Source organism: Notechis scutatus, chromosome 9 (genome assembly GCF_049901735.1).
Source record: "Notechis scutatus isolate UNSWTSFEM ecotype Mainland chromosome 9, rNotScu1.2, whole genome shotgun sequence".
NCBI classification, from domain to species: domain Eukaryota; kingdom Metazoa; phylum Chordata; class Lepidosauria; order Squamata; family Elapidae; genus Notechis; species Notechis scutatus.
This window is the reverse complement of record NC_142017.1, coordinates 4,898,027-4,924,565: the sequence shown is the minus strand read 5'-3', so window position 1 is coordinate 4,924,565 and position 26,539 is coordinate 4,898,027. Positions and strand designations below refer to the sequence as shown.

The 26,539-nt window shown below is 38.7% G+C and overlaps 1 protein-coding gene across 6 annotated transcripts in view; it reads left to right on the top strand.

The window, feature by feature from the left end:
• CHD9 (chromodomain helicase DNA binding protein 9) overlaps window positions 1-26,539 on the top strand; it is a 48,287-nt gene that overhangs the window by 165 nt on the left and 21,583 nt on the right. For 3 of the 6 annotated variants that reach the window (XM_026683701.2, XM_026683702.2, XM_026683698.2), the window contains exons 2-15: window positions 5,962-6,060; window positions 7,642-7,730; window positions 9,108-10,677; window positions 18,121-18,455; window positions 21,229-21,340; window positions 21,479-21,625; window positions 22,252-22,320; window positions 22,420-22,475; window positions 22,919-23,036; window positions 23,553-23,639; window positions 23,958-24,095; window positions 24,565-24,686; window positions 25,423-25,666; window positions 26,065-26,241. In XM_026683701.2, the coding sequence (XP_026539486.2) occupies window positions 9,265-10,677; window positions 18,121-18,455; window positions 21,229-21,340; window positions 21,479-21,625; window positions 22,252-22,320; window positions 22,420-22,475; window positions 22,919-23,036; window positions 23,553-23,639; window positions 23,958-24,095; window positions 24,565-24,686; window positions 25,423-25,666; window positions 26,065-26,241 (3,018 nt within the window). In that variant the 5' untranslated portion in view covers window positions 5,962-6,060; window positions 7,642-7,730; window positions 9,108-9,264. Of the gene's footprint in view, window positions 1-5,961; window positions 6,061-7,641; window positions 7,731-9,107; window positions 10,678-15,118; window positions 15,506-15,737; window positions 15,876-18,120; window positions 18,456-21,228; window positions 21,341-21,478; window positions 21,626-22,251; window positions 22,321-22,419; window positions 22,476-22,918; window positions 23,037-23,552; window positions 23,640-23,957; window positions 24,096-24,564; window positions 24,687-25,422; window positions 25,667-26,064; window positions 26,242-26,539 lie in introns of those variants that run through there. The other 3 variants (XM_026683704.2, XM_026683703.2, XM_026683706.2) reach the window with 2 other exon arrangements.

Sequence of the window (26,539 nt, the reverse complement as noted above, 5' to 3'; positions counted from 1 at the left end):
TAAGCCAGGGGAGAGCCGGGTGGGCGGGAGACCGAGGGAAGAAGGGAGACGAAAACCGGGCGGCCGGGCTTCCCTGAGGCGAAAGGGGAGTGGCCGCCGCCGCCGCGCGCTTCTACCTCACGAGCTGTCAAGGCGCCCTGAGGCGGGGGGGTCTTTCCGCCCAACGGCCCCCCTCACACACACACCTCGCTTCGCCCTCAGGAGGAGCAGCCGCCGCCGTCGCCGCCGGCGGGGTGGCGTCCCGCCCGCCCCCGAGGGCCTGGCCTGTCACGCCTCCGCCGCCCCTCCTCAGCCCGGGATGCCCCTGCCGGGCTTTCCCCTTCGGGCGAAAAAGCGGGCAGGTGGGTGGGCCTTCGCACCTCGGGGAAGCCTTCCTCCTCCTCCTTCTCCTCCTCCTCTCCCGTCTGAGGGAGGTGGTCGCCCTCCGCCGCTGCCCTCCCCTCCCCCACACCGCGCCCACGTGGGAGAGCGGCAGGGCGGCCGCCCGCCCGCGCGCCTGACACACGCGCACGCGCACGCGCGCTTCCCCTGGCGAGGGTGGGGGCGGCGGCTCCTCTCCCTCCCTCTCCCCCTCCCTCCCTTTCTCTCTTTCCTTCTCTCTCTCTCTCCCCCTCTCTCTTTCCTTCCCTTCCTTTCTCTCTCTCTTTCTCTCCTTCTCTCTTTGCTCCCTCTCACTCCCCCCTCTTTTCCCCTCTTTCTCTCTCTCTCTCTCTTCCCGTCCCTGCCTCCTTCTCTCTCTTTTCTCCCCTCTCACTCTCCCCTTCTCTCTCTCCCTCCCTCCCTCCTCTCTCTCTCTCTCTTTTCGCCCCCTCTTCCCCCCACCTTCGGATCTTGGAAGAGGCTCTGACTTCTTGTCCAGGTGGCCGACACAAGCGATGCCACCCGGCAGAAAAGGCTCCTCTTCTATCCCTACCACCCCCATGCACACACACCCCTCCCCAACTTCCCAGATCTGGGGTTTCCCTAAAAGGAAGGGGTTCTTCCTGCCCTTTGTTAGGTTGCTGGCGGTCAAGGAGGAGGGGGGAGGGGGTTTGGATGGGATGCCACCAAACAGGGTCAGAGGAAATCCATGTTGGGCATTGGGGCGGGGATGATGGAAGTTGGCTTCCTTGTCTCAAGCCCAGTTTGTTCTTCTTGCTCCCCGAGGGTGGGTTTTTCTCTGCAGCACCATAGCTGGGGAGTTGGGAGGGTTTTCCTCCCAAAAGTGGGCGGGAGGCTTAGCTGTAACTAACCCACAGCTGCAAAAAAAAAAAAAAAAAAGTGGAGTAGGGCAGAAGGCGTAAAGGCAATGGTTTCAAGGGAAAGAAGCATATTCGGCTCCCGTGGGAAGACACTGTACGAGGCAGGTATGTTGCACAGCGGCTTCATGCTACTCGGTGATGGTGACTTCTTCACCTTAGATCCAGGGTCATGTGCACAGAAGAGGACTTGATCCAGCAGGTGCTTGAGTTTGGAATGAGCATCACTTCACTTGTAGTTTGCAGTCAGCGCCACTTCTGTATTCCTCATATCATGACTTGTAGCCATGCAGCCAAATACTGTAGATTCTTGAAATGATGTTTGGGAGTGGGGGGCACTCCAGCCAGTGCAGAATATTGCATCCTGCTCTACGGTGAAGACTTGTGTTGGTCTAAGAAAGAAGTTATGGTAGGTTGTGCCACGGTTGTGCCAAGCTGGCATGTGGAGCTTCATTTAAAGCAGTGCCTCTTCTGAAGATGCACTGGTAGGCCCAGCAGCTCTTTTCCACCCAGGCCAATAGGAAGAGGAGAAACGGCTGACCCCTCAATATGTGCTCAATTTTTAAGGTGGAAGCCGAGAAGGTCTCTACATGAAATAGCAGAGATAGTTGCACTGCAATGGGTGGAGTTACCCTGATGGCTGAAAGGAGAAAAGGTTCTGTTGCCGGCTCTCTAGGAAGTTTGTGAAGAGTCTTAGTGCTGGGTTGAATGCCAAGGAGAGTCCGAATGATCACCAAACCATATTTGAACTCAGATCAAATCAGAGATTATTCCTCAGCAGAATGGAAGGCAGCATATATATGTGGTCTGCAGTCTTTGAAAGTGAGAATATGATCTTGGGGTGGGGGGATCGGTCTGGAAATGGTAGAATATTTGACACCATAATAGTTTGCTCAAGTTTATTTATTTTTAAATCAAATCATACTGTTGTATTTTTCTTCTTCCTCTGTTGCACTGACACCCTGCTTTTTCTCAGATAGGTCAAGGTGTCTTATATGTAGATCTTCATTTTTATCCCCGCAGAAGCAACTTCCCCATGAGGGATGTTGGATGAGAGATTATGACTGGCCCAGTGGTGGGATTCAAATTTTTTTACTACCGGTTCTGTGGGCGTAGCTTGGTGGGCGTGGCAGGGGAAGGATACTGTAAAATCTCCAGTCAGAGGTGGTATTTGCCGGTTCTCCAAACTACTCAAAATTCCCGCTACCGGTTCTCCAGAACTGGTCAGAACCAGCTGAATACCACCTCTGAACTGGCCCCAAATCACCAGTGAACTCTGTGGTTCAAGGAGGACTTGATCCTGGGTTTCCCCAGTCTTAAGTCCAGCACCTTAATCACTACAGTAGGATAAGCTTTTTTTCTTCATTGTGACTTGTTCCCCATTTCTCTGTTGTTGTTGGTATAGATAGAAAAAGCCCAGTTAATGGAATCCAGATGTGGGTGCAACAAATTGATTCAGTGAATTATCTAAACAGAGGCCAAAGGCAAATGTTGAATGAAAAAACAAAAGTCATGGCATACATAACGCAAGTTGGTGCTTTTCCGAAATCAAGGGGGAAATTAAGTTTTTTTTTCCATAATAAGAGTTTAATATAGTTAAGCAAAAATAAGAGACTGAAGAGGTTTATTCTGGTCCAGTTTGTTAGGGAAGCATCGAAGAAATGAACAGTTGGATATAGTTTCATAAAGGTTGGGTGGTACACACACAAAAAAGCTTGTAGAAGATGTATCAAAGTGAACCAGTTGGACTAATGTAGGATTTCATGCTGTCATCCCTCAATGTGTAATTTTTTGTAACATAGTGGTAATGATAACGGTGGCTAATAATATATTAAAAAATATAAAATCTGAAAGTTGTTCAAGAACATTATATGGAAATAGATTTCATATAATTCATATTTTCAATGTCTATTTACTGAAAGTGACTTCATGTATATCCCCATTTCACAGCTTTTTGCGTATGGTCACCTGTGCACTGTTCAGGTCTTAAATAAGTAAATTAATCTACAGTTGTTTTGTAATATTGTTTTTACAGATCTGATAATTATATTTATATGTTTTCTAAGGCTGCTCATATTGTGGCCTTAATATTTTGTCTGATGAAACCTTTTATGCTTTATAATTTTAGTTTACATGGAAGAGTTGGATACTTTGCTACATATCTGCTTACTTTAAGTGGGAGATGAATCCTTTAAATATGATTATTTCAAATCTGAACAATAATCACTTCTAACTACTATACCTTTTAAAGCTATCTAATGATGGCTGTGGCCACACCATCAGTAGACCAGAGACTGCAGAGCCAAAGGAATGGCTGTAAACCAAAGGTTGCTCTGGAAGGCTGCAGCACTATTACACTACAGCAAGAAAAAACTTATCTAGTCTTGTGCTTCACTAAATTACTGGGGGCTGCTGGTTTATGTGTGTACATATCTGTTTCATATTAAATTACTTCTTCCTTACAAGTTGTCATATATTCAGTGAAAAGGTTGGTCCTTTTCTAAACCACAGTTAGTGTTCTGTAAGTTGTAAAAGTTAAAAGATCACGTGGAAATAGAGTAGGAGTGATTTTTTTCATACTTTATTCATACGTTTCTGTAAAAAAAACTTCTCCAAGAATCGCTTTATTTCTGTCTCTGGTTGCTTCTTGACTGGTTAGAGTCAATCACTCTATTAGCAGATAAAATGTCTGTTACGTTTCAACAGATTATTCAGTCTATCAGGGCCCGCTAACTTTGTAAGTCAAATATATAGTTTAACATCTCTTCTGGTTTTTCATTTTAAAATTTTATCAACACTTAGTAATCCAGTATAGGCAGAACCACTCTTTTAAAGTCAAAGTTGCATTGATTTGGTTTAGTTCCTATTAATACAGGACTGTGGCTATTTCATTAACAGACACAAATTAGTTTGCAGTAGGTAAAAAAGGACAAACAAGTCCTCTTAAAATCCATTGCAGCTTGCCTTAGTGAATTCTCATTTTGATTGACCAGCGTGTTGTGAAGTAGCTAGCATAGTCACCATGTCATTAAATAATATAATACATTCAAGCTCAAAATTAATCCATTTTGAGTTCGAAGCAATCTGTTCCAAGTTCAAAAAGTTTGAAACAGCTGTTCCATTCTTGCCAAGTGTTCCTACTCTGTCCTGTCCCTACTGGACATGTTTCAAACTTGAAATGGTTGTGTTTCCATTTCAAAACTGTTGTTTTATAATTCTTCTGGAATGATTGAAACACTTCCAATAAGATCAGGACAACCTGTTTTGAAGTTGAGATACCTTGCATGTCCCTGCTAAGTTTGCTCATTGGAATAACTTATTTTCTCCACTTCCAGCCTCTGGGTATATTATAAAATATAATACTTGTACTATCAGCAGTGTGACTGCCCTATTTAGTTTGTGATGTTTTATCATACGTAATATGTACCTTATTGTGATCTTTCATTACTATAATGAAAAATGTTTAGGTCAGAAATGCAAGTAACAGAAGTTTTCAGATCCTTTATAACAAACACAAATTGGGGAAGTTTAGAATAAAAACATACAATACAGATGATATGGAGAGTCTAAACTGCCCACACAATAATTGTCTAGGATCATCCTTGATCTGTAATCTTCTCTCGTACTAGTAATTAATTTTCAGAAATAACCCTTGCCATCTATTCCCTGTATGCCTCACTTTCATCCTTCTTATCAATATTTCTTCATCAGGGTACTTTCACTGTAATCTAACCACATTTTCCTAAGCATTGCTGATTTTTCTCCTACCTCCAGTATGAATGTGAGATACTAGACCAGGGATCTTCAACTCAACTTCAACTCCCAGAATTACTCAGACAGCATGGCTGGCTGAGGAATTCTGGGAGTTGACATCAATGTCGTAAAGTTGCCAGGGTTGAAGACCCTTGCATTAGACAACCCATTGGGTGATCATTTCAGAAATATTTCAAGCAGAACAGAATTACCTGTTCTGAATCTCCTGACCATGGATGAGCACATGGTAAATAGACCCCAGCTTTGCCAAAATTTAATCCCATGGGAATCCTGGATTCTGTGCACATTCTTCGTGTTAACCCATTTGAGGCAGGTTGATTGAAAAATTGTTGACCTATAAATGGCCTGTTTTCCCACATGAAGGTTGCAAACAGACAAGTAGGAGAATTTGAGTAGTATATAGATCCTGGTACCCATTTGTATTCTTATCCTCTATAAGTTAGTGTTAATTTATCTTCAGTCCTGTCAGATTGTCATCTCTATATCTTGAATGAATAATTTTTATCTTGTAAACATATCGAATGAAGACTTAGTTGTTGGTTTTTTTCCTGTCTCAAATCTCCCATTGAAATCTGTTCCATAATGGAGTCTGAACAATGAAAAATGTTATGATCTTAACTTCTTTGGAACTTAATAGTAAATGATATATCAAGGATAAGTTTTTTGCACACCTTGTAATATCTTACAGGTGTGACTATTTATTTATTTACTACACTACTACTAGTAGAAACTTTACTGATTTAGTCATTTGACTGTATCAGAAGTATAAAACTATTGCAAGTATAAAAGTTAATGCAAACAAATCAATAGAACATTTACTTACAGCATTCACATACTGCAGATTCAATAAGTACTCCTTGGTTTATCGGTGTTGTTTAACTTATTTAAAGCTTGGCTCTGTGGCAGTTCTGACTTACTAATGCTTTGTATTTTTTCCTCATCTTCTCAGTTCTGCTGTCCTGGTAAAGTTGCTAGAAGAAAGGTTTTTTCAATCAACAGTGGTGCGTCAGTGCAACCTGCAAAAGAGAATCAGTTTGTGTACCAAATGGTAAGTTGTTGTTCTGCTCCAGAACCTGCAGTATATAAGAAATGTCTGTTCTCCTTGGATAATTCACCTAAATCCTACTGAGAGGACTTAGAACATTGAGATACTTTGGCTATGTCAATAACCATCATATGTTCCGATTTTGTTTGTCACAAAATGAAATAGGTTTGCTCTTTGTCTTCAAGCAGTTAGCCAAATACTGCCTCCTCAGAGGGACAGAGCTTATAGAGATCAGTAAGATGTTTATCAATGTTCACCTTTGACAAAGAAAGCACTATGCACATGAGATATCTCAAACCGTGGTACACAAATTCTATTTATGATCCCTCCGGCTGCAAAACCTAGTTTTGATAGAGGCCTTATTCTGGGACAGTTCTGAAAATTGTCTCCGAGGGGACCAGAAAAAAACAAATCCCTACTGCACCAAAACAGATTTATCTCCTGAGTATATTTATTAAGATCCAGATAATATATTCATTATCTAATAGTTTATTCAATTACCTGACAAAAATATTATTAAGGTTTATTAAGGTTAAGATCAAAGCATGACATGTGTTACTGGATGTCATAAAATGGGGAACAGCATGGTTTTTTCCAAAGTTCCTTCTCCATAATTCTTGTAGACCCTGAGAATCTACTCTTGGGACTAGGAAAATGATTTGGAATAGCAGAGGCGTGAAGCAAGGAAGTAAAAATCTGCAGAATTTTGGGTGGGAGGTACCTTCATGAGCCCAAACACTTCCTGATTTAAGCTGTTGGGTGCACAGTTAAGCCATGAAAAGTTTTGCTGAAAAGAGTTATGTAATGCAGTGTTTCTCAACCTCAGCCACTTTAAGATGTGTGGACTTCAATTCCCAGAATGCCCTAGCCATTCAAGCTTGCTGGTGCATTGTGGGAGTTGAAGCCCTTGCATCATAAAGCGACCGAGGTTCAGAAATACTGATTTAATGGATACATCTTGAGTAGATACCAGCACTGCCTGTGCTATTGCTTTGAGATTCTTTCCCATTCCGCCCAGTTTTAACACTGGCTTGTGGTATAGTATTCAATCATACTGAGTTTAGCATTAATCAGTGAATGATTTTTGACTAGAATTTACAGACTGTAGTAGCTCCATAACCTGGCCTTAAAGCTAGAGTGATAGTTTAATCAAACAACTCTAATGGGAACTCTAAATCTCCAAAAAATCTTGATTTTGATGTTTCTGTATAATAAGTTAAATTGTGTCTTAAATCGGTTATTGGGCCATGGTGTTAGATAGTTTTGCTGGAAGCAATGTTTGCTTTGTTTAATTAAAATGTGCTTTAATTAAGAACTACTTAAAATTGGTAGTACTGGGACATGCATTAATGAGATTAAAGTACCGTAATAGCTTTTCCACCAGTGCTATAAGATAAAACATGATACTAGGACTAATGTTCCAGAATTGTTTATATTTGCAGAACTGTGCAGTGCCTCAATGCCTTCCTCTCATGTCCAGATTTTGTATTTTCATCCTAACATTATTCATACAGCAAAATTGCAGGACTCTAAGAAGGTATTATACTCGAACTGAATTGTTTAAAACTATTATTTATCTTTCAGATCTGTAATGCTACCCAATTACATCAGGGACCAAATATTTCCCAGGACTAAGTAAAATTTTTGTAACAAAATGTGCTATGTATTAATGGGTAAGGATGTTTTTTTTTCTTATTATCTATTAAATTCATAATTAAATTCTTCGTTTATTAAAATTTCAAGCCACGTTTGAAGCTATGCAATGTTATATTTTATGTAATTTTTATATTTATAAATACATATTTGAGGAAAGCTGCTGGTGTGACCAGAAGGGATGAAATAAAAAATGAGACCATCAGAGAAAGAACTGGCAATCGAATCAATCTTAAATTATATACAAAAACAGCAAATTGAGTGGTTTGCTCACCTGGAGAAGATGTGGGATTCCATACAGTAGGAGGTATATATAAAAAGAGGAGAAGGTTCAAGAACACGAGGCAGATCCAGAAGAAGACAGAGAGACAACATAAAAACACAGTGCAACAACGTCAAATAAAAATGGTTGAGGCCGCCAGAAGAGCAAGAACCAAAATGTTGTATCTCCCTCGACACTCAAAGTGGAAAAAGAGAAAGTAAAGAAGATAAATACAAATATCTGTATATAAAAGTATATTTAGAAACATACCAGTAAGAAGATATCAGAAAGTGTTTATGATGGAATTTCAATCAAAGTAGTAATGTGTTTGGACTCTGAATGAATTCATATAAAATATAAATCCAAAACCAAGTACCTGTATTACACCTTAGTATCATGTATGAACTTACTCTCCTTAAACTGAACATATATTTTCTAGTGAACGTATTTCATTAAAATGTAACATCACCGTGGAAAAGAAGGAACTGGGGCAAAATATTAAAATCAAGCATGATAAGTAAAGCTAAAGCAATATGTTATTCAGTTGAATACATTCCTTCAGGAATAAATTTTATCCCATCTGCAGCTACGTTTTCTAAGAATTTGAGGGAATTTAACTGAGCTTGCCTACTTTACTTTGATACCAATAAAAAGACATAAGCCTTAAAAGTTCACAATTGCTTTGCCAGACCAAAAAAAAATTGTTTTGTGGAATCAGACATTTTCGATTATGTTTACTTGTGTAAAACTTCTATGCTACCCAACTCTCAACAATTTTGGGTAGTTCACAACAAAATTTAGTACAAAAAGCTATTAGTATGCATTGTTTGGGAAATTTATCAAAAGCCTGACTAGAACAAATTTAAGTAATGGGTTTAAAATATGTTTACTGTATAAGGTCCTGTTTTACTTTATCATTTTATTTTTATTATATAAAATACAAAGAAAAGAAAATAGGAAATTAAGGGAGGGAAAGGGAATGTGTTTATCTTGTAATGTGCTAGGAAGAGTTGGAAGTCAAGGTCCTTTTGGTATTTAAATATCACCTAATAGATATAATGATTAAAAATGTAATACATAGTAATTGAAAGATATTCCAAACTGTTTAACTATTTTTCCCCCCCTTCTTACCCAGGATATTTAAAATACTTCAAGATCTTATTTCTACAAAAATGCTGGTGGATGTCAACATGGCTTAGATAAAGTACTTCCCTCTGGAAAGATATTTCGTGTGCTGCCGTAAGACTCACTAACTCCATTTGTGGCAGTGGCAAAGTAACACAACTATCAAGATGACAGACCCTATGATGGATTTTTTTGATGATGCCAATCTTTTTAGCGATACTTTGGAAGGCTTATCTGATGATGCCTTTGTACAAACTGGGCCTGTTTCTCTGGTTGATGAGTTGAACTTGGGCGCAGAGTTTGAGCCTTTGCAGATCGATGCTTTGAACCACGTGCAGGAGACACAAACTCAGCAAAAGATGAACGATTACGAACATCTCAACCAGTATGACTCCCTGAAACTGCAAGTCAGCCAGTCGTTCAGTAGCCCGGTCGAAAACGTTTTATCCCCGCCTTCTGACTTCAGTTGCTCTCCTGTCCATCCACAAACTCAAACGAATGGATTGTTTCCTGACGATGTAGCAGATGGGAGTCCGATGTGGGGCCACCAAACCTCGAGCAGCGTTTCTAACCAGAACGGATCTCCGTTCCATCAAGGACCCACGCCGTCTATGCAGCAAAATAAAAGCTTTGTAGCACACCACAGTTTTGCCTTATTTCAGGCCAGCGAACCGCATCATCCGTGTGCCTCATTGCAGTTACCGCAAAGCATGAATGCAGGAGAGAACACGCGGAATCAGCCTGATGGTTTCATGGAGGTGAATGCGCCTGTTTCACATAGAACTAACATTCCCCATCCCTCCCAAGCTGTTGACGTATCCAAATCGCAGCAGTCTATCTCTATGCCATCCTTTTCCCAGAGTAGGAATAACTCGCCCCACTTTTGTGGAAATCAAGAAGGAAGCTACGACGGGCCCTCTCCTGCGATCACGTCATGCTCTATTAACACACAGTTTTCTCCTCCTTTTCCCTACAATAGCAACCAGATCTCTCCTTCCAGTCTTCTTCAATCTACCGCAGCTCTTTCTGTCAGCCAGCAAGCTCACCCTCTGCCTGACTTTTCCGGAAGCGATGCCTTTGCAACTCGAAGAGGGACCAAACAAGAAGATTCAGACAGCCTCCTCAATTCAAGTACGTCTCTGGCTTCAAATAATTTCCACGTGTTGCATTCAGCACAACCTCAGGGCACCTTCAGTAGTTCAAAACTATCCACGGTGAACATGAATTTTTCTACCCCTCCTGGTTCTGGTCCCCAGCTAAGCCACTTTAGCGATCCCATAGAGGGCAATGGTTTTCCGTCTCTGGATGAGAATTTGCTCCGTCAGGTGGAGTCTCAGAGTGCATCATTTTCAGAACTCGACCCAGAAGCCCTTCTCCAGGAAGATCTCCTTCCCCAGTTTGATGAAACTGCCTTTGTTCAGGACGCCCCGAGTAATGATTTAGAACATCACCTGGAACAGCGCCTTGTCCCACAAACCAACCTTCTTCAGACTCCACCTCAAAACTGCAACCATCCTTGGTATCCTCCTGGTTCTAATCTACATCAGCCAGAGCAGAAGAACGTCAGTGCTGAAGCCCAGGTAAGTAACAGTATTGTTGCAGAGTGTCTATGGAGGTTCTCAGTCATCCAGGTCATGGTTGTCTCAAAGGTGCTTTTTTCCCCCCAAAAGGCAAATGGACTTCCTTTCTTGTCCTTGAAGACGTTTCACTTCTCACCCAAGAAGCTTCTTCAGTTCCGATTGAAAGACCCTAGGGTGGCTGAGCTGAAAGTCAGAACTGAAGAAGCTTCTTGGATAAGGAGCGAAACGTCTTCAAGGGCAACAAAGAAAGTCCAGTTGCCTTCGGAAAAAATACCTTTGGGGCTGCTGTAGAGCAGTATGGTGCCGTGACATAAAGTTTATTCTTTACTGTGCTATTGGCCAACAAGCTGGCAAGATTAGAACTAGTAACTGTCATGAAAGATATTTATGCCTGCGTAAATCTAGAGATTTGTTAAACAAGATTTTTATTATATGTGGTGGAATAAACACAAAACAGCATAAGGAATTAAAATGAATGTCCATTTCAGAAACTAGCTTTCTGCCATATTTTGCAAAAGACACCGAACACACATTTTAAAATTTGATCTATGTGACTTGACAGATTGTAATTACTATTTGTACTTTCAGTTTTGCCAACTGTTGAGCTTTGTGATGTAAACTGGAAGAAATAAAACAACAAATTGATACTATAATCAAATGCATTAAAAGTTTTGAGATGCTTCCCAGGCAAATCTCTTTTAAAAATATTTTTGTTCAGGTACATGCTTTTTTGATCTTGTGCATACAGCTTTTTAACTGTAATATCAACTAACACATAAATAGGTTGTACATATGTATGAATTGACTGAAATGCCTTGACCTTGGAATTTTTAGCCTACTTTATATATTGATTTTCAGCCAGTTACTAGTGCTATTTAATTAATAAATAAATACTCCCTTTAGTATCAATAGTTCATTTTTAGACAGAATATAGTCCTGGGTAGTATAGTACTATGGAGATAGAATATTGTATGCACATTTTTATTTTGAAATATGCCATAGGATATCTTGAGGACATGACTCTGAAGTCATGTCCTAGAGGCAATGCTTTGTCACTAAAAATCAGGGGTATGGTTTTTTTAGAAGTCTTAAACTATATAGCTTCTCTCTTCTTTGGATGGCCACTACAAATCACAAGTTTTCTAATTGTTTAATAACCGTTGAGCAGGCATTAGCATCTGTATTGATTATTTCTGAATATCAAATACGCAAAGCTAATGATTTAGTCAGTGCTATTGTCTTAATGCATTTACTTTTTAAAGACTTTAATAAACAATGCCGCTAGATAAAATCATATATGAATGTAGTAAGAATACTTAAATAAAACTTTTTGCAAAAAAGGATGCATAAGATGGCCTATAAATAACTAAGAATATATAGGATCCAGATTAGGTCAAACTTAGAGTAGGACTATTGAAATTAATGGGACTTAAGGTATCCATTAGTAATTTAAGTCTTTGTATGTTAAGAGTTGAACAATTGTGAAGACTATGGTCTAGAATATCTAGGGGAGAGAGAAATAAATTTGCATAATTTGCATAATACTATTTTGCTCAAAAGTGATGGCAATTTCCAAAGTCTCTTGATATGTACAAGTTAGCCATTGCAGTGTAAATATATTGCAAAATCATTGACATGGATTTTTATGAATATATTGTTTTTGGAATTCTCAAGACAGTGCTTCTCTCTGTCGCCAGTTATGCGTTAGGAGAAAGTTTTCTTGTCCTGAACTGGCAGCCAGAATTGAAATATGAGCCTAGCTATTACTTGTCCTGTGCTGCAGAAGCTGCTTTGCAACTGCCAGGAAACTCAGTAACTGAAAGCAGAGTCATTAACAGTAGTTTTCATGCTCTTGGCGTCCTCTGTTCCTCCTTAAAGCAAAGTATAAACAGGAAGTGGATTCCAGGAAGCAGTGGGAAAAGGGAGCGTAATAAGTTGGAATTCGTGGTTCATGGCTGTATATTTAAAGAGTATTGCTGTGGGATGAAAGTCAGACTGAGCACAAGTCAAAGTCACCTCTGAATTGAGATTTAACATAATTATGTTGATGAAAAATTTTCTGAAACAGAGGTATAGTGATATAAAAACACATTTTATACAGTGATTATAAAAGCATATTTAAGATGTATCCCATCCAACATGATAATTGTTGTGAATTTTGTTAGTTGAAGTTCACGTTCCTAAAAAATGTCCAGGAAGTGATGAGAGCAATCTCTAACAAACCTTGGATTCTTTCTTTCTCTCTTCTCCTTTTCCTCCTCCTCCCCCTCCTCCTCTTCTTTCTCTAATGTGAGGTATTACTAATTTTTATTCATCGTAGTTTTGAACTACAACAGAACTTTGAACTGTATTGAATCTTAATTATGATATATTGGAACAAGCCAGCTGTAGAAATCATCGTATATAACTGGCACGTCTGAAACCATCTTTAAAATGGAATATAGTTTGCCATGTATAGAAGGAAGAACTTGTGTTCAGTGGAGAAGAGAAAGGGAGTGTATATGAGCCTGATATTTATTGCAGTATATTTATTTAATATTGTTTATCATGAGTCGACAAAGTCAGTCATTTGTCAAAGTCAGTCAGTCATTAAATGAAATAGTGCTGTCTGTTATCTTTGTTTGTTAAAGCTCCCGCTAAATGAAATGACTGAGGTCATATAAAGTCTATATATTGCACTATGTTTTAATCTGCACATGACATTTCTTTCAAAATTAGTTCATGACAATCAATAGACCAGGATAGGCAACCTCTTGAGACTGTATGCCAATTATGGGTTCAGCTGAAATAAGCATCAGAATTGACCATCTAATTATTTCTGGTTTCCCCTTTTTTTCTGAATTTGTCTTGTCTCTTTTATCCCTTGAACCTGTTTTCTACCACAATCCTGAAACAATTACTTGAAAGCAAATACTGTTAAATTCATTAAACTTTTGCTTGAAAATAATCTGGATCTGAATACATTTCATTATTCCCTAGAAGTATTTAATAAAACAATGAACAGAAGTGTCCTATTTTACAAAAGAATGAATTTGTTAAGATCGTTGTACTTTTTTAAATTCAACATCCACGATTGGGAATTTGAAAAGTTTACTTTTTTATGCATTTCTATGTAATTTGATCAATTCCATCAGCTTTATTCTTTGTCACTGCAACCATTTAAGGAAAATATGTTAACTTCAATAGTTCCACTGGTTTCATAAATAGTGTGTGTAACTCTTTAAATACCATTTACAGCATTCCTTCTGCATTGGGCTTTGTGATCTTCTCTTTCTGTAGTATGATCTTGCAATTTATTTTCCACTCTTTTCATCTTTGAGATTTCATATTTAAATGTGGGTTTGCTGTTGTAAGTATTATGATGATAGAGATCTGAAAGAAATATTTCTTCAAAGTAGACAATAACCATGCTTTGTGGAAGATTTCCTGGACTATAAGCAAGATTATGATTGCCTTCATATTATTACTTTGAGCTAAACAAGAAAAGACTTTTATATTCATCAGAAATGTTATATGATTCTTGTCCTTGTTCACAGTATTCCAGTGGTGTAAAACCAACTGATTTAGTGTTATCTAAATTGAAATCTCTTGCTTGTGCTTATTCCAGCAAGTTGGAATCCCATGGTTTGTTCATTGGTTTTGATGTTTAGGTAGTTAGGATGTAACAAATTACGTTGACTAAACCTGCCCTGGAGTTTTCTTGGTTTGTTTGTAGAGGAAGGAAGTTGATTTATTCACTCTAAACCAAAAATTCTTAAATTCTAGATTAGAGTTATTATATAAATAAAACAATGGCTTCAGCAGCAAGTCACTTGTAGATGCTAATGATGTCTTCATTCAATTCCATATTAGGAAGACATAATACTGATCAACCCAAAAATGATTTTTAAAACCTTTTGCTTCGAGTATTAAAATAAATCCATGGCTTCAGACTCTTTTGCCACTATGGTAATTATAAATATTTTATTTCCTTCCTTGACCAAAAATGTGAGGATGGTACTTTAGGAAATATTCTTGACTACCTCATTGGTCCCCAAATATCACAGAATGAAAAAAAAGATAGATTACTTCTGGATTAGACAAGGTGTAAGAAACTGAGTTTAAACACCAGTTCAAAGTAATACTGCAATAAACTCTTTCTGAAACCATCAAGTTAAAATCTGATACTAGAATATTGTGCAATAATAGTTACAAAAATAACTCATCTGGCAAAACAATGACAGGATTCCACCGAAATAGTCAGTTTTAAACACTCCTTATATACATCACCCATAAAAGTACCTATTTCAGCTCCTGCAGAAGGTGGAAGAATGAAGAGTTAACTCTTCTGGCCCATGTAGGGAAGAACCGGCCACGGAGGGTTAAATTGCAGAGTCTAATGGATTAATAACTGGTAGCACCATCTGCTGGCCTACTTCTGCAAAAGGAGTCAGTATTTTTTAACGACATCTCTAATATTCACGCCGCCGATGCATTTTGATGCTTTGTGCATTCGTTTCTTTTGGTGTTTCGTGGGAAGCTGGCTCTCTGCTCAGGAGCTGTTTTTGAGAGCCTGTCGCCCTGGGGGGATGGCCAAGGATCTACTTGTCTAGCAGAGGAAGGAGACTTAAATGCCAGTCCAGGAAGAAAATTATGTTGAAAAATCACAATGTGTGTTTGCGGAAGGCTGTGTCTGCCTTGGCTCTTGGCTGGCTTAAATAGGCCATTCAGCAATCTTCTTTCAATGTCGTTCCCTTGAACGCAACCTACCTCCTCGGGTGGTGGAAAACCCGAGGGCAACCTTTGTCTCATGCCAAAAATGTCTTCAGTGAAGAGGCCAAGAGGAAGGGTAAGTGAAAGCTTGAATGAGTGGGAGGAGGAGGGGTTCTTTGGGCTAAAAGGCTAATGGGATTGAATAACCTTCCTTATTACTGGCTGCTGCTGCTACGGGAGTCGTGCCTGTATCGCCATCTTGAGCTTGTTGCTGTTTTCTCGAATCTGGGTGATTTTTGTTGTAAGTCGCTGGCCTTGAGATGGCATTTTACTGAGCTATCATAAGCCCTGCGTTCTCCCTGGTGCCGCAGCGCTGTGGGTTAGGGCTTGGATGAGGCTCTTATAGAACCAAATATGTATCCAATGAAGCGAATGGAAATTATCCTGAAAATGTACTTGGAAATCCCTGACTTTCCCCTTTGCTGTAGTGAGAGGCACATTTATGGGTGAGAACATAACATAATTATTATCTCTTTATCTGTCTCTTTCTTTTTTCTCTCTCTCTCTCTCTCCTCTCCCCCTGTTTGGATAGGAAATTCTTTCCATTCCTTGCATTGTGCTTTTTTTAAAACTGTCTTCCATGCAGTCTCCGAAAAGCTGCTGTAATTGTTTATGCTGCAATCAGGCATTTCAATCTGGGTACATTTAGAAACAACGGTCAGACAAAAGGGACTGTTGAACTGCTTCCTGTGAATCAGCAATACATGAAATTTTAAACAAAGGGTATTTTCATAACTTATTGATTGGGATCATCTAAAAGGCGTAGCGTTGCAGGGAAAGTCTATTCGGCCCAAATGCCTTGTGTCTGAATGTAAAACAATGCTTTACGTACAGATTATGTTATGACGTTAACTTGTGTGTTATGTAAGTGTGTGGTTTTTCTTGATGCTTCATCGGTACATCGTTTGACATCTTTAACTTCCCTAGAGCAGGGGATGATGTATTAGTGCTCCTTTCCTTGGAGTTCTTTATACTACCGTATTCTGCTTGTTCAGATAGGAAAAAGTGCGGTTAAGAAATTTTGTTATTCCGTTTAAAAATGCAAAGGGAGAATGTAATGAGAATGACTAAGAAGCAGTTGTACAAAAATATATATTTAAAAATACCTTTGTATTTTTGTATGCACAGCGATGAAAACATGAGTGGGCCTGCAGAGGTAAATTTATGACTCAGGTGAAATAGAGCAGAAAAGAAGGAAGCAAAAATTAAAATGGAGAATATGGATAAATGCAGTTGCAGCAGGAATGCTATACTGGCCCACCCACAATTGTGATTGAAGACTGGAAACTAGACCCTTGTGTTGTGCTCTGAATCTGTGGCATGCTCACTAATCCTCCAGACTCTGAAGATTTCAAAGCCCGCACATTTTTATGCAACAGAATTTTCAGATTCCAAAGTCAAAAATTGTAAAACCTAAAATATATTTCAGCTTCATTGTTTTGATGTAACCATGTGCAACTCTGCTACCTTTTATATTTAAGTCTGACTACCATTTGCAATGGAGGAAAAGGTTATCTGCCTGTTTACAAATGTTATCTGCCTTTTAAAGTGTCGATGCTTGTTTTTGTTTTTATTGCACAAAATAAATCGGGCCTCATATGAAGTCATTTTCCTGCAACTGAAGTTAGGCATCTTTTTTTTTTTCCTAAATGTTGCAGAGAAGTCAGAGTATTGGATTTTTTTTTCTCTTCAGAAATATGATTTCCACCAATCCTGTTTTTATGATTTTTTTGATCATAATTAAATGATCGATTAAAAATGACTTTAGCAAATCTGTGATATGATTCAAACACTTCCTTTTTATTGAATCAGCATGTAAGTATCGGATGTAGTTCGAGGTGTCTACCATCTAGAAACAGTTCTGGCCTCCTGATCCACTGCATGGAGGAAAAATAAGATGGGAACAAAATATCCTTTCACTGCTGAAAATCCTACCTTCCTTTAAAAGGCCTTTCTGCTATCTTGATGCAGTGAATGAGAGAGGAAGTTTTAAAAAGAGCCGCCAAAAAAAAAAAGAGATGAGATATTGCTAACCACCCTGCCCTTCTTGGCTGATTCAGGTATAGAAAGCTTTGGAGGTGTCAAACAATCCACTGCTTTGCCTCACCCCCACTACAAATAGCGTTGTTGAACTGCGCTTCTAAACTTGGAAGCAAGCAAGCAAGTCCTTTAGAACACATTTATTCTGTGTAAATGTGCCTAGAATTTTTAATTCAGTGCTGGAATCACTTGCAGCAGTCCTCAACTTACAACAGTCCATTTAGTGACCGTTCAAAGTTACAATGTCACTGAAAAAAAGCGACTTTTTCACCCTTACGCCCTTGGTAGCATCCCTATTCTCCTGGGATCAAAATTCAGACGCTTGGCAACTGACTCGTACTTATGACCGTTGCCGTGTCCCAAGGTCACGCAATGGTCCCAAGGTCCCTTTTGCAACCTTTTGACAGGCAGAGTCCATGGGGGATGCCAGATTCAATCAACAACCGGGTTACTAACTTAACAACTGCAGTGATTCAGTTAACAGCCGTGGCAGGAAAGGTTGTAAAATGGGACAAAACTCACTTAACAACAGAAGAAATGTTGGGCTCAATTGTGGTCTACCTGTCTTTGGGAGCAATTCTTGTTGACCTGAGAGTTGGGCTACATCCATCATCTAAGATGAGTAACCTATATATTTTTTTCCCCTTGCAGCCCCCCTCTGCCAAGAAAGCAGATGGTTCCGGGGTACACACTAAGCTGCAGAATACCCAGGTGAAATCAATGCTCGAGAAGAAACAGAAGAAAAAAGTGGAATCCGAAAGCAAGCAGGAGAAAGCCAATCGCATCATATCCGAGGCGATAGCCAAAGCAAAAGAGAGAGGGGAGAGAAACATCCCGAGAGTCATGAGTCCAGAAAACTTCCCAAGTGTTTCGGCAGAGGGGAGAGAAGAAAAAAAAGGGAGAAAAGCTAAATCCAAACCAAAAGACAAAGAAAGCAGGAAGGCCAAAACTGGCTCTTCCAAAACTAAAGAGAGGGCAAAAATCAGGTAAAGTCGGCTCACGTTCTCCTTTATGCCCTACCCATCGATTTTTGCTTTCAGTAGGACTTTAATTCAGGCGATGAGGGTGACGATACAACCGAAACAATGTTGAGAATTTGAAATAATAGTGAAAAATTATATCAGCGGTTTAATAAGTAGATATATTCTAGAAACTTTATGTTGACTAAGCCTGTAGCCCAGTTTTGAACTATCTAGCGCCTGGAAATTGGAGGAGCATATAAATCTAGTAATAAATAAATGTTTTCTTTGGTGTTGTATGCTATCTGTCTATCTACCTAGTCTCCCAAGGTCAAATAAATCACCACAGAATGTGTCGGAACTACTAATATAACTGACATATTTGCCACTCAAATTTAGTTTGGTCTATTCCTCAATCTAATAAGAGAGAGAGTTGGTCAATTAGGGATTAATTATTAAACTTTTTTTTAAACCCAGCTTATGCTATTTTTTATTTTTATGGGTTTATATTGCATGTTATTTCTGGAGCTAAAAGCCTACATTACATCGGGGAGGTGCCACCCAAAGCACCATCAATTTTATCCCCAAAGCACCATCAATTTTATCCCCAATGCAATCAGGTTACAAAGGCAAATTGAGCTGAGAAAAAAATGATTGATGCAAAAACACCCAGGAAGCTCCATGGCTAAAAGTGGATTTGAACCAACCTTAGTCCATTTTTGCAAGGTAGCCCAAGGTAGACTGTGCTTTGGGTAGGCACGTCCATGATTGTTTGAGGCCCACAGACATGGATTTGATCTATGTAATCTTAGGTGGATTTCAGAATTATGAGTCATGAAGTTGGCAGGATGAATCATGTGTGATGTGGAAGCTTGCCAGCATGGTCTGACTGCGGCAGCTGTAGTTTGATGATTAAGGGACGCTTGTTTTATTAAAATAAGAAAGGGTAGGACAAAGGATGTGCTTAAAGCATGTTTTCAGGTATGGATTTGTCTGCTGGTTGTTTGCTTTGTCAGTAAATGGATTTTGTGAACTACTTAAGGGCACATCCACGCAGCCTGCTTACAAGTAGCACAAAACCCAGTTCCCCGTTACCTCCATCTCATGCTCACTGCTGAAGCAGGCTGAAACTGATCCAGGCAGGGGTGGGGAACTATGGCCCTTTTACGATCTGTGAACTCCCAGAATTCCTCAGTTCATAGATTGTAAAAGGGCCATATCCCCTGCAATAACAGACAATTATTTGTGCAATCTGTTTAAATCTTATTTAGTAATTTGTTCTTTGACACTACAGCATTCAAAATCTTTACGGGTCTCACTTGCTTAAAAACATCACCTTGATTTTTGATGTTATAAATGCTGATTATTGATATATTTTAAATTAGTATGTAACCTTGTAACCTTACATAAATGTCACATGCATGTTATTTGATTCAACATCCAATTATGGTATAATGAGAGCATTCTGTATTGCAAATTAAAAGTTGGAGAGATACGTGATTCTTGGGCCACATGATTTACTCCCTCCCATAGGAGATGCACATTGGGGACTCTTTTTAAAGAACTCAAAAGTGCAGTCCAGGCTCAAGATCTTTTGTATAAGATTCTGCCCCTTAATCTTTTATGCTTGTAAAGTTAGAAAGTGGAATTGGGTTGTGTCTTTTGTTTCTTTGCTTGCTTGTTTGGTTTTAGGTACTCTGTCTAGAAATAATTGAATGTTAAAAGTGGCAAAATTTGTAAGCTTGATGAATTATGGCTTAACTCTAATATTACCTGGCACTTCATTAACTCACACATACAAGGTTGTCATTTAAAACAGCATTTCTTTCTTTTAATGTAGTGCAGCTGAAATTGAGCCAGTTACATGTCATGATTTTTTTAAAAATTATCTTCCAGTAGCTAGCCGTGTTTATATGTGATACATAGGTAGGCAGACAGACAGACAGACATAAAGTAAACATACATTATATATGATATTCATTTGCTGCAACTGCAGTATTAGTTGCAACAAATGAATATATATTTACAGTGTATAAAATAAGGCCAAATTATGCGGGCATCAGGGCTTTGAAGCGACAGAAAGGCCTGTTCTAAAGCAGTTTTCAGTTCTACGTGGTATGTAATTATCCAATCCACAATATGTAAAGTATGCATCTAAGGGCATCTCTTTATCTAAATTGGGGTTGGATTGTAATCACATTGTGAATATTTTAAAAATGCAATGAAAAGCAGCACTTGTCAGATTTTAAATATGGGAAATTATATGTCTCTGCAGCCCTGATTAAAAACGAGATGAGATGAGATTAATATTGCTCTCTTTTCTGTAACCTTTTGAGTATAAACGCAGAAATATAATTAATGCTGTTGCATTAGAATATAATTTCCCCCTGCATTTATGAAGTCGTCGGTTGTTAGTAATGAAATCCTTTCTATGTTACTTGGTTATCTGAAATTCAAACTGTCAACCTGAAATATTGTGCTGTGCTTACTCTAGATTGTGAGGTAATAATAATCACATAACATGTACGTCCATTACATTTATTTTCATTTCAGTGGCTTTTATATGTAAAATATTTAGTGCTTCTAGGATCAAACAATGATTTCCTTCTTCAATTTGTTCTCCACAAAATAATACTTCTACTTTCAGAGATTAAACTCACCAAACACTCTTAATTTTAATAATAGTAGGGAAAACATTTTTAATAATAGTAAGAAAAGTTTGTGTGTGACTTGATGTTTCATATTCCCATCCTGGCTTGAGTTTTGTGCACTGGTAACCATGTCTTTTGTCTCAAAACAGCAAGCTTATCATCACACTGGGTAAAAAACAGAAGAGAAAAAATGATTCCTCAGATGAAATGTCAGATGCTAAACAGACAACTCGGCAACCCTTCAAAAATGAAAATTCACAGGTATTTTTTTAAAAAGCAGTCTTTTTTTTAATTAACTCGGTCAACCTATCTTACCCCCATACCCTAAAAAAGAGAGAGAGAGAGAAAGAAAACGATTGCAAATGATGGGTTAAGGTCATGTCCTTCTACCTATTGTAGAAGAGAAGATCGAATCGACAAGTTAAAAGGAAGAAATATGCCGAAGAAGGCGAAGGAAAGCAATCTGAGGAAGAAACCAAAGTTTCTGTAAAAATAAAAAAAAATTCTACTCCTTTGCCGGCTGAGCAACCTTTACAATTATTTGTAGTAAGTAAAATCTTAACTGGGCAGGTTACGTTTTGCAGTTCTCCTTATACATAAGTTTCAGGGACAGGTTTGGGGGTTTCTCTATCTAGGCAACAACGGCTACGGATACATTTTGTCAAAAATTCTTTGTAGTGGGACACTATAGTCAACACCTCTTGCGTTGCACCAGGGAGCCCCAGTATGATTTCAGGAACAACCCTGAGAAGCAGCTGGTTACAATGAGTTAGCTATAATCCCACTTTGGTGAGCACTAGGTGTATGAAAACAATACATGGTGCGTTGTGCTCTGGGTACTCTCCAAATCCTTTTACTCAAAGGACCTCTTGTGGGCTGGATACACAATGCATACACTTAGCTATTCCACTGCTGTGGGAGTTCACTGTTGTCAGAATATCCTTGTATTGTCAAAACAAAATAGAGCCTAGTTCACGGGAAGGAAGAATACAAACAGAACTTTGTGTCAAGGATTTTATTTGCCACACTTATTGAATAATCAGGTGGAAAATGTGAGTCAGTCCTAATACACACTCACAGCGTTTTAGTTGCTAAGTAATTCCTTCTTCGGCATCCCCGATGGAAATAATTCTTGTATAATTAAAATATTGTTCATATTTTCATCTAAACAGGAGAATCCAAGTGAAGAAGATGCAGCAATTGTAGATAAAATTTTATCCTCCAGAATTAGAAAAAAAGAAGTGAGTAAAATAATGGAGGTATTCATGAGTTTTTAAATTCAGAATTGAAATAAAATGTGTAAATGCATATTAAACAGGGTATATGATGTACCTTTTCAGATTCCTGGGACCGTGTCAGTAGAAGCAGAAGAATTTTTTGTTAAATACAAAAACTAGTAAGTATTGTAGTTAAATTGTTGTTTTGGTTGACTACTTCATCACATCTAATTAAAATGATAAGGCTGTATGAAGGAGTTCTACATTTTGGAGTGTTTATTCAAATTAATAGCATATCTTTGAGTTTGTAATTTTTTTTTTAAAGTCAGGCAACCATAGAACAGAATTGTCCTTGGTTCTGAAATTCCTTTGGCTATGTAGAACTCTGTCAATATCGAAGGAAAACATTTTATTCCTGCTTATGAGTCAGATCCATCGCTTGGAATTTCCTATCCTGTGCATGTTGTAGTAGAGATCTGATGTTAAAATATAAATGTAAATGTAATTCTAGCAAAAAAACAGAATTTCACTTTTCGTTGCACAAGTTGTCTTAATGTCGTAAAAGCTTGCATAAAAACCTGTGCTGGCAGTAATACAGTTCCATGTCCTTTTGTAATGCTAGCTCCTACCTCCACTGTGAATGGGCCACAGAGCAGCAGCTTTTAAAGGACAAAAGAATCCAGCAGAAAATCAAGCGTTTCAAGCTGAGGCAAGCACAGAGAGCCCATTTTTTTGCAGATGTGAGTATCTATAAAATTCCACCCAGAAATCTTGCTAAACTAATCAATGTATTGACTGCTATGGCTTTATACAATTTGCTCTTTGACGTGTCACAGCAGTGCAACCTTTTGGGCACCGGGGACCAGTTTCGTGGAAAGAGGTTTTTCTGGGGACTGGAGGGGGCTTGGTTTTGCATCCCACGGATGGGGCTTCATTTGTTTGTGTCAACCAGTTTTTTGGCATGCTGTGGCCTCCACGGACCGGGAGTTGTGGACCCCTGTGTTATAGTCTGGGTGTTGATTAAGCAAAGAACATATTTGCACTGTTCATTTTCAGTAGTCAAATGTTATAAATAAATTTTTCTTTTTAAAAAGGGAAGAGAACAGTTTTTTCAAGGCATGCTGCTAATAATTTGGGTACAGCCAGTAATATGAATTCATCACAGTGCATAGCAGTCTGTGTCTCAAGTTTGTCACTGTGTTATTTTGTTCAGGTAAATAAAATATACATATTTATAACCCTATTTTAATTTTTAGATGGAGGAAGAACCTTTTAATCCTGATTATATTGAAGTAGACCGGGTTTTAGAAGTCTCCTTTTGTGAAGATAAAGACACTGGAGAGGTATAATTTATATAAAAAAAAACATATAAATCAAGGGCTGGGAAACTAACATTTATATACACTGATATGTACATGACCCACATATATATTTATTTTCAAATAATTAGCTCTGAGCTATAGAAATAAAATGTAGGACAGAATAAATAGGTGAATAACAAATTTAATATTCAGAACATGAAGAACTGAGCAGTAGGAAAGAAAAAAGAAAAAAAGGAAGGGGAAAGGAAGCTCAATGCATCTAAATGAAGATTTATACTCAGAAATTATACGTGAGAGCCCTGATGGTTATAACCCATGTAATTTCCCTCCCCACTGCAGCATGTTACTTACTATTTAGTAAAGTGGTGCTCCTTGCCATATGAAGACAGCACTTGGGAATTGAAAGAAGATGTAGACCAAGGAAAAATAGAAGAATTTGAACAGCTGCAAGCTTTAAAACTTGATTCAAGACGATTGGTAAGATAACTAGAGATAACTAACCTTTCTACTGAGAAATACTACTAGAAATAGTATCGTGAGGTTCTTTTGAGTTGCAAAAAGCCATCTCAGCTCCTTCAGATAAATAAAACATAAAAGCTCTTGTCTGGTCTCTGATGTTGAGGATAAGACAAGGAATGGGTTGGCTTGAATTGGATTAGATTGGATTGTAAGACCCTGGAAGTCAGTCAGTCTCTCTCTCTCTCTCCCTCCCTCTCTCTCTCTCTCTCTCTCCATGATGAAAACAAAAACTCAGACTAATTTCTTACAAGTTATTTCGTACAAATGTGCATATTTCAGCAGCTGTATTTCAGAAGCTAGTCTACAGTGTCCCAGATTTACAGGGATATATTCTCCATAGCCGTTCGCCTCCCCCATACATTCTTTCCTTTTTTTTTATTTAAGTGGATAATTTCAAAGACGTTTCATTTTATATTTTATTTCCAAGGATCGCCCTCCACCTAATTCATGGAAGAAAATAGAACAGTCCAGGGAATATAAAAATGGCAACCAACTCAGGGAATACCAATTAGAAGGTCTCAACTGGCTTCTTTTCAATTGGTACAACAGGTATGTTCTCTATACCAGTCAAAGTAATGTTGATCTTATAGCTGCTTCTAAAGTAAGTTGAAGTATTCCTGGTTTGTAATACGGTCAGATGCACCAAAAATAATAAGATGGAATATGATTAAAATTAGTACACACAGGATCAGATTGAGGGGAATCTTATTGTGAGGCATAGGAAGCAATCAAGGGAAGCCCACAAAAATGTTCTTTTAGTCAGGTCTTACTATCTCTGAAGTCTTTCCAGCCATTTTTGCAGCACAAATTTATCCCTACTTTTTAATTACAGTTAATAAGTACCCTTCAAAATCTAGCATAGATATTTTATTCTAACAAATCTACTCTAGTCCAGTCTAATGAAGAAAAGGATTAAGGGTGACCTGACAGCAGTCTTCCAATATTTGAAGGGCTGTCAGAGAGAAGAGGGGTCAACCTGTTCTCCAAAGCAGCAGAAGGTAAGGGCAAGAAATCATGGGTGTCATCATTGAAGAGAGATCCAACCTGGCGCTAATAATGAGAACAATTAACTCTTGGAGTGCTTGGCTCAAGAACTTGTGGGTGCTCCATCCCTGGAGGTCTTTAAGAAGAGATTGGTCAGCCTTTTATCTGGAATTGTATAGAGTTTCCTCCTTGAGCAGGGAGTTGCATTAGAAGGACCTCCAAGCTCCCTTCCACCTGTTATTCTGTATTCTGTATATATTCCACTTGATGGCCCTACCAACAAGTGCACTTGTGTTTTCAGACAAAACTGCATTTTAGCAGATGAAATGGGCCTTGGCAAAACCATCCAGTCGATAACATTCCTCTATGAAATCCTTCTGAATGGTATAAGAGGACCCTTCTTGATCATTGCTCCCCTTTCAACCATCACCAACTGGGAGAGGGAGTTCCGCACCTGGGCCGATCTGAATGTTGTCGTCTATCACGGAAGCATGATTAGTAGGCAAATGATACAGCGCTATGAGATGTATTTCAGGGATTCGCAGGTAATTTTCTGCACGGAATTCTACGTCGTAATAAACATGGCAGGTGGGTGTGTATGTATTGCATAGTGTGGGGTCTCCAAACCTGGCAACCTTTAAGATTTGTAGACTTCAACTCCCAGCATGGCTGGCTGAGGAATTCTAGGAGCTGAAGCCCACAAGTCTTACAGTCTACAAACTGGTTTCTTTCTCTTGCATATCAGTTTATTATCCACATATGTGCTGCAAAAGAGACCGGTTTTGGCATGTAAATTTTGATACAGTTCTTCATCAGAGGGCAACCTCATTTAAAAAGCTTCCCCACTCATCCAGCCATTAACTTCACTAGCAGATGCAGTGAAAAATGAGAAGTTTGCAATAAGGTTGCAAACTGTGTTTTGCTTTCATTTATATTCTCCCAGGGCCGCATCATTAGGGATACCTACAAGTTTCAGGCCATTATCACCACTTTCGAAATGATTCTTGGGGGCTGTCCCGAACTCAATGCAATTGAATGGCGTTGTGTTATCATTGATGAAGCACACCGATTGAAGAATAGAAACTGCAAACTTCTGGAGGGACTCAAACTCATGAATCTTGTGAGTATTTATTTTGCAATGTAATGAGATATGACTCATATCAAGAAAGATGAATACACACAGAAAGTAGAATGCTAAACTCCAAATCAAGGGATACATTGGATTCTTAGCTTGAGTTGGTTGTTTTATTGTTGCTCACTTCCTCACATCAGGTCCTTTGGGAGCAGGAATGCTCATGAGTTGAATTTTTACACATCCTCAAAATATTTATTGTTATTTTGCAGCTTATAAATCAAGAAGGGATGTGTGTTTCTACCTGCTTAACTTTATTTTATAACGTTGCCTCTATGTAACTATA